At 38.7% G+C, this 12,673-nt stretch overlaps 1 protein-coding gene across 1 annotated transcript; it reads right to left on the reverse strand.

Moving 5' to 3' along the window:
- Positions 1–5,301: 5,301 nt before the first annotated feature.
- Positions 5,302–9,027, reverse strand: LOC139940882 (IgGFc-binding protein-like). The gene is made up of 2 exons (XM_071937257.1): positions 8,755–9,027; positions 5,302–8,209 (listed from the first exon to the last, which is right to left on the reverse strand). Exons 1-2 carry the CDS (start codon positions 8,828–8,830, stop codon positions 6,699–6,701), a joined length of 1,587 nt encoding a protein of 528 aa, XP_071793358.1. The 5' UTR covers positions 8,831–9,027; the 3' UTR covers positions 5,302–6,698.
- Between the last annotated feature and the right edge of the window lie 3,646 nt (positions 9,028–12,673).

Below are 12,673 nucleotides of genomic sequence, written 5' to 3' on the forward strand. Positions count from 1 at the left end.
TTTAGTCCTCAGGCTTTGCAGACAGTGTGATCAATACAACTACACACAGCATTCTATTCTAATTTGTTCTGTATGGTGTTCACAATCAATTTCATTTCAATTTCATTTCTAGAATCAATGGGAAATGAGAAAATGAAGAGTCGGTTGTTTACAAAAGCCGATAATCATACTTTGGCGATGGTGGGGGTGGGGGTAGAAAATAAATAATTTTTGCACAAGCAATGTCAATGTTTGTCTATATTGTTAAATTTCTCCCTGTATTACCTGCATTTATACTGTAAATTTGGCCAACAGATTTTAATATTTTTCCCGTGTAATATTATCAACATAATTAAAGAAAATATATACACGATTGCATACACTGTTGGATGTCGTTCATAACTGTATGCTTTAGACCAGTTTTATTCATCGGTGGATCTATTTAATTAAGGAGACAAATGAGGGGGGGGGGGGGGGTAGCAAAGGGAAGGAATTTGGTTGAACCACAAGAGGTTGGACTGATTCAACATTTATTTGAGCTGCCGACCCAAACCAGGGCCCAATTTCTTAGAGCTGCTAAGCACAACAATTTGCTTAGCATGAGAAAAGGCAGTAGACACTATTGGTAATTACTCAAACTTAATATTAGCATAAAACATAATTTGATAACGAGTAATAAGGAGAGGTTGGTAGTATAAAACATTGTGAGAAACGGCTCCCTCTGAAGTGAAGTAGCTTTCGAGAAAGAAGTGAGTTTCCATGCGTTTGATTTCGAGACCTCATAATTTAGAATTTGAGGGCTTATCTCGAAATCAAGCATCTGATAGCACACAACTTCGTGTGCCAAGGGTGTTTTTTTCTTACACGCAATATCTCGCAACTTCGACGACCGATTGAGCTCAAATTTTCACAAGTTTGTTATTTCATGCATATGTTGAGATACACCAAGTGAGAAGACTGGTCTTTGACAATTACCAATAGTGCCCTCTGTCTTTAATACTACGTTTCTAAGCATATATGTGCTTGAAGACTATAGGGAAACAGCAGTAAGAAACAGATATACAAATTGGCATGTATGGGGCAGAGACATTGACGACACAGAACTAAATAGGTGGAACATAAATTTACAATTTACAGACAGAAAAGGAGAATGCTCAAATCATTGCGGATATCATGGAAAATAAAATTATGATAATGTATAGGTTCCCCCTGCCAATTTGAACCAAAATCCATCACTCGGTTCATTCAATTTCGTTTGAGAATGAACGCTCCGTTGAATCAGAATTCATCAGTCAGAAGAAGTAATTCAATTTCATCAATTAATATTCGCTGGTCAAGATATAAAGATCAATCAAATCATTCAATAGGCCACAAGACTCATTCAGTCGTAAAGGCCACCGGCAAGAGCTGGTCAACCGTTTGACTTCATCAAGTTTAAAATTAATAGGTAGTCGAATTTCAACATAAGAAAGGTCAAAATGTACTCATAAATGCCAATAAATCAAATAAACAGAATGACTGTACGAAATAATAGTGGTTTATTATTTATAGAATTATTCATTCAGCCAAAAAGAACGTTAAACAGTTAAAAACCAAAAATATCGGAAATTGAAGTGCACCTCGAGCTCTCTAGATTTATCAAGCACGAAATTACATTAAAAACGCAAACGAAGAAGCTAAAATTTATAAAATATATTCAAAGTATATGTATAGTGACTTCTTATAAAGCGAGCATATCTGTCACGTAGTGACGCTCAGTGTGCTTTAACATACAGTATTTTCCTGCAAAGATATGTGGAACTACGTTTGAATTTTGAGACCCTACTCTTTTTACATTATATGCAAAAATATATATTGCATTTTATTATTAAAAGCTAAACAGAAACCATTTTGTTCGAGTGGATAGGACAAGATGCAGAAATTGAAATGCGAGTTAATGAAATGAAATTAATACTTGCTGAAGTTGCCTTGAAAAAGCTATAAAACATAATAACAAAAATTTTATTATTCCATTTCGAAACTTATACTGGTACAAAATGAAACGCACGTTCTATCAAAAGTTGATGGGCAAAATGATGGTCTATGTTAAAGGAATACTACAGAAATGGTTTGCTAACAAAACTGTAATCCACAAGTTTCATAAACTGACAAACCTGTAGAAGTTTGAGATTGATCGGTCATCTGGGTCACGAGAAATTAGTGAAAAACCGATTACACATTTTGTATGATTTAAACTTAAAAATAATATTAATGAAACTCTCACTCTGAGCGATAAACTCCAAACGGGAAGTTAGTTTTATTTATTTCTCATCAAATAGAGCTGCTAAGCACAAAAATTTGCATATCATAACTTTTTTTGCCTTGATAAAAACAGAATTCTCAACCAAATTTCCACGTGATTTTCAGGATAAGCAAACAACAGCTGAATACCTGTAACAGGCAATATGCAACAAATGGACATTTGGTTGGTTATCCTGTTTTTATCAAGGAAGAAGTTTTTGTGCTATGCAAATTTTTGTGCTAAGCAGCGCTATGAAATTGGGCCCATTCAACAGATGGAACAAGAGACTCACACAATGGCAACCAAGGATACCAGGGGCCAGTTTCATAGAGCTGCTTAAGCAAAAAATTTGCTTAAGCACGAAAATAGCTCGCTTATTTTACACATGATACTGGCCACAATTTCATGCCATATACATTGCTTATGACTAGTATTTAGCTGTTGTTTACTTAGCATAACAATTTAGTGTAGTCTTGGCCGGTAATCTGATTTTACTAACCAATAAATTTTTTGCTTAAGCAAAATTTTGTGCTTAAGCAGCTTTATGAAATTGGGCCCAGGCGGGAGAAAAAGAGGAAAGCAAAAGGGACTGAAGAGACGAAAACACCACATGAGCACACCAACGTGGAGTATTAGTGACTAGTGGCAGAAGAGAATGGACAATTCCGGTGGAGAGCACTGGTTTTACATTACACAACAACTGATTTCATTGTAGAAAAATCGCACGCTTCATTTGGGTTGTTTTTGTTTTTCATGCACCAAAAAAGTCATATCTTAGAAATACAAACTCAATTTTTAAAATAATGTCGTATCAGAATTTTTTTTTTTAAATGACGACTGTGAATAATTTTTGAAGCTCGCATGATTTAGGTACGAGGACGCAACAAATAGTTCAGTTGCGGTTACAGTTAATTGTGATTCTTTTTCAGAAGGAGTGTTGGCTCAGAGAGCCGTTGCTTCGGTCTCGACGTTTTGAAGACACTCGAAAGACGATTGTTGTGTTGAACCAAACTCCACAATGGTCCGTTAATACATGTTACTAGGATGAAAATACTAAAATTAATATATGAAAGCCATTTCGGAAAGCTTGCTCAAAATCCATGTTTAGACTAATACTTGAACGGCTGAGTTACTTCTTAATCATGCTTGTTTTAAATTCTATCTATAATTAAATAAAAGCCGTCAACTTGTGGATCTTCTTGTCAGCTTGACAGTCAACACAACCCCTCTGCTTCACTGATCCAATGTACATAGAAGCATACGCTACATGTTTGCTTTGGTGGCACGGTGAGTGCTTTGCTTGGCGATCGTTTTGAGTAGCCTACATGGTAACCCCACTTGAAGGCTTATCCTGGCATCTTAATAGACGGCGAGCAACAAGTATGTCGTACGTGGATCATCACTTTCGTGCAATGTAAATTCACACTGAACGAGGCTAAGAAACCACTTAACGGTTTGGCTGTCAACTTGAACAGAATATTGTCTAATTGGTTGGTGGACATTAAAGTGCCTTTCACGTGCGCCTTTGTTGTCCGTCACAGGGCATAAAGTTGAACATGTACACACTAAGATAAAGTGTTTATCAATTCTATTTTAATTCAAATCAACATTTATTTCCATATTGGTTTATAAAGAGGAGAAAAAATTAACAACAATTAAAGTCGGAGACAATCAAGAACTGATTGAGAAAAGAATAATGAATGAAACAAAATGAATAATGAAATTTATAATATATATATATATATATATATTTTTTTTAACCAATACACCAATTTGTGTTCGCACTGTATACTCAGTCATTTACTTAGTACTGTGAAGAAACACCATAGGCATATCACTCGGGTGGGATTCAAACCCACGACCCTTGCAATTCTAGAGCAGTGTCTTACCAACTAGACTACCGAGGTTGCCAGGTAGCTAGAGGCAGTTCGAATCCTATGTTTTGACAGCGGGTACCGCAACGAATAATGAGATGAAAATAACATAAGTTCAATCTCAACAATCTCAAACATGCCCTTTTTGAATTCTGACCAGCAAGATGATTGAGTAAACATTACCAACTGTACATTGTGACGAAAGCAAAATTGATTTTGCACCCTGATGTTGAGTCGATAGAACACAGGTTCGACCAACAATGGTCAGTTGTGAGAACGAGGTTAAAATAGTGTGACTCGTTGTTAACTCTAAATAATACTACGTTATGTAAAGATCTTACAGCTTTGTGTAGAGAGGGCCATTATACTGTTTGAACACAAAGCTTTTACTCTCGGCAAAAGCAAAATATTGACCAGCAATATTCTTGAGTAAACTTTACCAACTGTCCCTTTGTGATGAAAGCAAATTTGATTTATTAACTGTCTGTAATCGATTGAGATATGCGAGGGGGGGGGGGTGTGTTTTTTATATAAAACTTGAGTTCTCATTAGCACTTAACCATAATTGCTTTGTTCTTCAGATGTGACGTAAATCCGGACCATCGCGTCGGTCTCCTGTCTTGTGTAAATATTTAAAATATCAACATGAATAACACAGTAACACTGAGAGAACGGGATCGCCCTAGACCCAATTTCATAGAACTCTTTTAGCAGAAAATATTGCTTAGCAATTTTCTGCTAAAGAAGCAGAAATGAGTCACAAATTGTATTTGGTATTAAAGGAACACATTGCCTTGGATCGGTCGAGTTGGTCTTTAAAAAGTGTTCGTAATCGTTTGTTATAAAATGCATATGGTTAGAAAGATGTTTTAAAAGTAGAATACAATGATCCAAAAAAATTTGCCTCGAAATTGCGTGGTTTTCCTTTTACTTTACGAACTAACACGGTCGGCCATTTAGTGGAGTCAAAAATTTGACTCCCATAAATGGCCGACCGTGTTAGTCGGTAAAAGGAAAAACTACGCAATTTCTAGTGACACTTGTGTGGATCATTATATTCTACTTTTAAAATATCTTTCTAATCATATGCATTTCATAACAAACGGTTTCAAATACTTTTCAAATACCAACTCGTCCGATCCAAGGCAACGTGTTCCTTTAAGGTAGTTTGGATGATAACCATATTCTGGTAAGCATCAATTTGTTGTTCTTAGCTGGCTACTTTTTGTGCTTAAGCAGCTCTATGAAAATGGGTCCAGGTGTTTCTGCCAACGAAGGTATATGGCTGCAGGAAGTAACGGTTTACCTTGCAAACCGCCATACAAATTCTACATTGTAATAAAGTGGAAAGAATAACTAGTGCCTTGGGGTGTCATTAGGGCGATAAAGCGCAAGAACTCAATATTATTGCTGTACTATTGATTAGTTTACCTTATTTGCATGCTGATGGTTCATCACGTAGTGCATGTCATAGATGGCTTGGTGCTTAATGTGCGTTATGGCGGCTCATCGTCTATATGGTTCCGCACTACAGTTAAAGACAGTGGACACTATTGGATATTGCCAAAGACCAGTCTTCTCAATTGGTGTATCTCAACATATGCATAAAATAACAAACCTATGAAAATTTGAGCTCAATCGGTATCGAAGTTGCGAGATAATAATGAAAGAAAAACACCCTTCACACCCTTGTCACACGAAGTTATGTGCTTTCAGATGCTGGTTTTCGAGACCTCAAATACTAAATCTGAGGTCTCGAAATCAAATTCGTGGAAAATTACTCCTTTCTCAAAACTAAGTTACTTCAGAGGGAGCCGTTTCTCACAATGTTTTATACTATCAACCTCTCCACATTACTCGTTACCAAGTAAGGTTTTATGCTAATAATTATTTTGAGTAATTACCAATCGTGTCCACTGCCTTTAATGAAAGATGTCTCTTGATTTAAGCCAAATGTGGGAGGAAACTTGTCGGGAAAACAGTTAGAATGGAATTAAATGGTCCGTGAAACACGTCTGAAGTTAGATTTAATTTTGTGATGTACTTCTTTTTCTTAAAAAAAAGAGAGAGAGAGCCATCGTTTCATAAATTTTGGGATTCCACTTTAAAATGGTGTAAAATATCACTGTCACTCTCATGAGAGAGTTGTGATTTGGTCCTTTTTATTATGTTATTACTAAACTTGCGCTTTAAATATAAATGGGACATTATTAAAGGCATTTTACACCTTTGGTAATCGTCGAAGACCAGCATTCTCACTTGGTGTATCTCAACATTTGCATTAAAAATAACATATCTGTGAGAATTTTGACTCATTTGGTCATCGAAGTTGCTACCTAAAAATGCAAGAAAAACACCCTTGTTGCACAACTTTATGTTCTTTCAAATGCCGAAAAAAGGCATCAGGAGTGAGGAATAATACCTCATTCTCAACAACCACGTTACTTCAGAGGGAGCTGTTTCCCACAATGTTTTATACTATCAACAGCTCTCCAATGCTTGCTACCAAGTAAGGTTTTATGCTAACACTTAGTTCGAGTAATTACCAATAATTTCCAGTGTCTTTAAGTGACAATTGAGCGAGGTTTGATCGATACGGGCCGAGGCCTTACGACAGTCTTCAGTTTCTTACGGAATGCAAACACTATCAAGACACATACACACGTAACAGTGATGGACAGAATGACATGCCGAGCGATATCAGTAGATAAGTAAACAGTCTCTTCCTGAATGGTTGTATTCGTGATTGGGCTAGGTTCCATGATTGGGCCAGGCGTTCCGTGTCCGGTTCCCAACGGAAACGCATACGAAACGTGTTCTCCGAAGCCATAGACGTACGCGGCGAATGCAGTGTTGGTGGTCAACGCCCGAACGGTGTGGTGTGCACCTGGGGTCAGCTGTGAGCGCTTCACACAAAGATAGTCGTCTTTTTTTTCCGAATTACGCTTTCGAACCAGTTCCGTTGGAACCGAAAGTGGTTCTCCGTCAACGACTACATCATCAATAACCGAGCACCATGACGTCACGGTCAGAAATGTCCGGATGATTTTTAACTCATCCGGCGTGCTATCATACGTTCGGAAACTCACACCGTTGGTATTGCTCTGCAGCCATTGGTCAATCGGTGTCACAATGAGCATCGAAGGATCCCCTATGACCCCACCATCAGCAAATGCACCCTGTGAGTACTGCGCAATCATGATTGGTTGAGAACTCGTGACGTAGCCACTCTCCAGGGAGTTCAATTTGAAAGTGTGGAAGTCACCATCATCCTTCAGGTTTACAGTAGTATTACCGACACTCGGTGCAACTACAGTGACGATGGTTCCCGGTTCGAATCCAACTAGAGTGAAATAATCACCAGACATCCGCGCAAGGAATGTAGCTAAGATAAACTCCCTTCCCCATTGGTCCGTCGGTGGCAGGTACTCGGCAAGGTGGTCACAAGCCGAAACATCAACCGGAACATTAGCGCACTTACTACCCGACAAGACTGCTACTGGCCGGCTGGAGATCACACGAGTTCCCGTCAAATCTCGCAGACTCTGAAGTTGGACGGTTTCCAGGCGAGATATCAATATTGCGATGACGTCACCGGGGGAATAACTCACGTGCTGGTACGTTGTTGGAGCAGCGAGTCGCACTTTAACACTCGTATCGTCAAAGACACCAATCAAGAGAAACTCACTAAACCGTCGACCAATCTCCAGCTCATCGGATACATTACTTGAAATCACGCGATAATTCTGGCCCAGAAGGCCAGTGGGAATCGCGGTAAATCCATCCAGGGAGTTGGCACTAGCTGTGTTCAATCCAAACACTGTGATGTCATTGGTCGATTCAACCAGGATACCCTTCTGCGCATGTCCGGTCCCGTTGGCCACGGCTCCGTGTGGCAGTTTGACGGTCACGGCGTCCATTTTGGGAACTATTATTAACCGGCTGAAGTTGAGCCCCGGGCACGTGATTGTGACGTTTGATGACGTGTTCATGTTTCCACCAATCACAAGGCGTGGTGGGTACTTGGATTCAACATTCTCCATGAAACCAACGACGAATTGAGTCCCAGCCGTTCCTGAACAAGAAAGAAACGTTTAGTTAGTTTCAATATGTGAAAGAAAATCATTTGCGTTTATGACTTTAAAACGACTTAAAATCGTGTCAAGTGATACAATTCCAACCCCCCCCCCCCCCCCCGCCAAATAAAAAGTCCTGCTTTGAACAAACAAAATTTTGGTTACTTGTAAAGTAACATTTTTAAAAGTAAAATCGAGCATCGTGTGACCGGAAGAAGGCCAGAATGCTGTAAAGCCCCTTTTCGGCACAAGGAAGGTTTAGTGCAACATGACTGTTATTTGTTTGTGTTAGAATTGCTCCACAGCCATTTTTGCTGTGTGACTAATGAGTGGCAGAAAACAAGAAAACAAAATATACTCGACGTTTTTCATGAATCACATAAATTTGTCAGTATTTGCTTATGCCAGTCACGCTATTTTGTTTATATTATTTTTTCTTTGTTTCCGATAAGTTAGTTTTACGAAAAAGCGTAAACAAAAATGCAGAAATCCACCCACTACCTAAGCTGGTATTAATGTTACCAATAATTGCCATAATTCTTACCCGTTAGGACGTATCTGCTTAGTAACAGGCAAACGGTGATCGTAACAACACACAACGTAATCTTTGACGACTTCATTTCCGGTAGTCCTATCCGCCTTTACGGTACGTGTCTGCAGCCGATTTCACGAAACGTTAGGAATAATCCTATCAAACGAGTTACTCGTCCTAAGAATAATCTAAGTTAAAAGGATTAAACTGTCCGAGATTTACTTCTCTAAAACTTGACTTAAATTTGTGCTACAACTTCTAGAATCTTGCTGCAGATAGTATCAACAAAATACTAGACTGTGTCTTTGACTTCCCAGTGAACATAGGCCCTACACTGACAAAAGTTGTGGCACTCTTTCCTCCGTAACTCCATACGAAACAAAATCTGAAAGTTTTTTTCTAAGGTGATAATACGATACATACAAGTAGCTTATGCCGTATAACTGACTCACTCAGCATTCAGGAAAAACGAAAGTTAGGACTGTATTAATTGTCACTTATCCCCCCAATGCATATTACATGACTTGCAGCACGAGGAATGCGCGCTCCTCTTATTAAACAAACGGGTCTCAATTTCTTAAAGCTGTTTAAGCACAACCAAATTATGCTTACCAGATTGAGATTACCAGCCAAAACAGCATGTCATATGTACAGAATGTAACTGGTACCATGTATGAAATTGTGCCCAGGGCCCAATTTCATAGAGCTGCTAAGCACAAACATTTGCTAAGCATGACATTTCTTCCTTGATAAAAACAGGATTGCCAGCCAAATTTCCATTTGTTGCATATTGTTTTTGTATTCAGCTTTTGTTTGCTTACCCTGAAAATCGCATGGAAATTTGGTTGGTAAGCCTGTTTTTATCAAGGAAGACATTTCATGCTAAGCAAATTTTTGTGCTTAGAAGCGCTATGAAATTGGGTCCAGGTAAGGACAAAGGCCATTATACCACTATTCTTACTATTGGGCTCAATTGGTCGTCGCAGTTTCAAGAGCACAATCAAATAAAATACACCATTGTTTTTATACTATCAACAGCTCTCCATTGTTCTTTACCAAGAAGTAAGTTTTTATGCTAACCATTATTTGGAGCATTTACTAATAGTGCCTTCAAGTGAAGGGAACATTACACTCTACTCCAAGGGAAAGTTCCAAAGAGGCAATATTATTGTTTGTAAACACAAGTGGCTCATTGCTCTTTGAGAACAAAAAGATGGGTGTTAGTTTTCGTTTAAGAAAAACAAAATCAAGGTATCTGTATCAGTTGCCCTTTGAATATCCAGAATGACTTTAACTTCGGTGTTGCTGAATGTTTATTTGTCCTATTACACTCTCTGTTGTAGTGGGTTGTGTAATGACATTGCACACCGTGGTGAAGCGTTGTGTTCCCCCCCCCAAAAAAAAAAAGTGAGCCAAATCAGTAAACAATAACTGGTTACTATTTGGCCACTGCATAATAACATTGTTAAAAACAAACAAATTAAAATATCAAACATACAAATCACATTATTGAACTAACGATATAAAAGTTGTCAACTGAGCGTAAAATGGGAATGTAAAGGAAAAAGAAAAGCAATGTAAAAAAAAAATGAAGAGTTAAAAAAAACAAAAAACAAAAAACAACATTTAAGAAACTGTCACAATGAAAGGAGTTTGTAAAATAGCAGACCAACATTAAAAACAAAAGAGGCCGGTCCCCACAAAGACATTCATGAATTTACATAAATTGTACCCTTAGCATTGAGGGGTATAAATACTCTCTCTTACTTCTTCCCAAAATGGATGTTGATTAAATTAACTGGTCACTTTACGAACACCGTTCGTCTAATACAAAACAAAACTCAACACATCTTTAACGGTGCATAACTGAAGATATTTGTTGTATTAAAAACAATTCACAGAAAACAGAATGAATATCACTCGTACCTTGACAAGTTGTGAGGACGGGTCTATATATTGCTAGAGGGCTAGACTTTGTGAGACATCAAATTAGTTGTACAATTATCAACTAACAAGCAATTCCCGTATTTTAATAATAATTTGCAACTTACTGGAACTTGGAATGATGCTAGTGGGTTTCGTCGGGATGTGGCATAGAGCTTTGTTCATTAGATTCGTTGACAGAACATAATATAGGTTAACTAAAAAATGCTAACCAAAATAACAGAAAGAACGAATGGCTCTAAACATGTCTTGCCGCTGTCGCTTCTTGTGTAGGAATGATGCTCCGCGCCCCACCCTTAACGCCTCAGCGAACTGCAAGTATTCTTTATAAATTGAAGTTAATCGGAGGGGAGTTTGGTACTTATAAAAGGAATTCCTTTCTGCGTTTCATGAATTAAATGAACTACGTAATCGATTGACTGGGTACTTCCAAGTCAGTTGGTTACACAAATATTGAGTATAGCTTATGATAATTTTGGAGTATTCCATTATCGGTGTTGTTGCTATAGTAGTGCTATTGTAAATGAATAATACTTAAGCCTATATCATTGTTATGTCTGATGTAGCACAAAAACACCTTGTTCGGCATTCTCTCCGAAGGAAGCACCATTTCAACTTGTTACTTTTATTAAAATTCCCCCCAACTTTACTGAGCTTGTGAACAAAGTTCCTATCCGTAAGCATTTTTTTTCTGATAGTATTCAATTTATCTTGAAACTAAACAGCTTGATTTTGCAATTAATGAAATATATTTATGGCGAAGTTTATTCAAAATCCTACTCTGATGCCTAAAAGCGCGTGAACCTGAAGGTTTCAAAATTCATTACCTAATTTATCTTTTAACTAATTACCTAATTTAACTCTCTTTCAAGTGAAATCTGACAATATCCCATCATCTCAGTTTAACAGTCACTATAAATTACATCAAAAATTACATCCAAACAAACGCTTAGTAGTGAGTTTTTGCCACGAATGGTCGATTGATGATGAGGGGGGCGCAACACGCCTAATGACCGGTAGGATCTGACGGTCAGTAATAAGGTAAGGGACCTAAATTGTCGCTTAGAGTTCGGTACGAAAATTAAGAGTGTGAAATAATGACTGTATGGTGTTTGCATTTCATCAGTGACGGGGGGGGGGGGGGGGGGGGGGCCTTGGGCTGTTTCGGGAGTCAACACCCCCCCCCCCCCCCCCCCCGAGGACTTAAAACTACGGTTCTCTATTTCTGGTAGTGAGGCCAAGGATGCGTCATACGTGCAATGAACTTCTATAGCAAGGCCGAGGAAAACTGTAAACAAGGTGCTTCTATTGGGTGCGTTCGTTTAGCTTCCCTGGGTCTACCCCGCGGTGCTCACTCGAGCCCCTGACAAGAGCTAAACGAACGATCACTCACCGCTCTTGTAGTGACGTCATGAACCTGGGGCCCTGCCCCCAAGTGACCCACTCCACAAGCAGGGCACCTGGGGCTGACCCGGGTGAGCCCATGGAATGACGTCACAGCTATTCGAACGCACCGAGGGAAGACCGGGGTCGACACAGGGAAGCTAAACGAACGCACCCTATGTGAACCAGAAACACCAGGGTATATTCACGTGCCACGACCAGGACTCGAACCCACGCTCTGCTGATCAGAAAAACCGACAGAGCTTGGGTCGGTGCTGACCACTCGGCCAATACACGCCACTCGCTCCATCTTTTCGTAAACAAGTTTCCCAATAAATAACTCGTTTATTACTCCATTACACGAACATGCGATACTCTGCACATGTCTTTTCTAATGTTCGACTAGCAAATATCATCTTTGGTGTGCAACAATGCATTTTACGCCCACTCTATACGGGTAATTTAATCCCCCTTCTATGTTGGACAAAAGACATCAAAGAAACTAATTATTTAGGATTAAAAAAAAATACTGGTAATAGACAATGTCATTGAATGTATAAACTTTAATTATTTATGCAAATAATGGCCTGGGCGTTTTTGTCTC

The sequence above is a fragment of the Asterias amurensis genome, chromosome 8, assembly GCF_032118995.1.
Source record: "Asterias amurensis chromosome 8, ASM3211899v1".
In the NCBI taxonomy this organism is placed as follows: domain Eukaryota; kingdom Metazoa; phylum Echinodermata; class Asteroidea; order Forcipulatida; family Asteriidae; genus Asterias; species Asterias amurensis.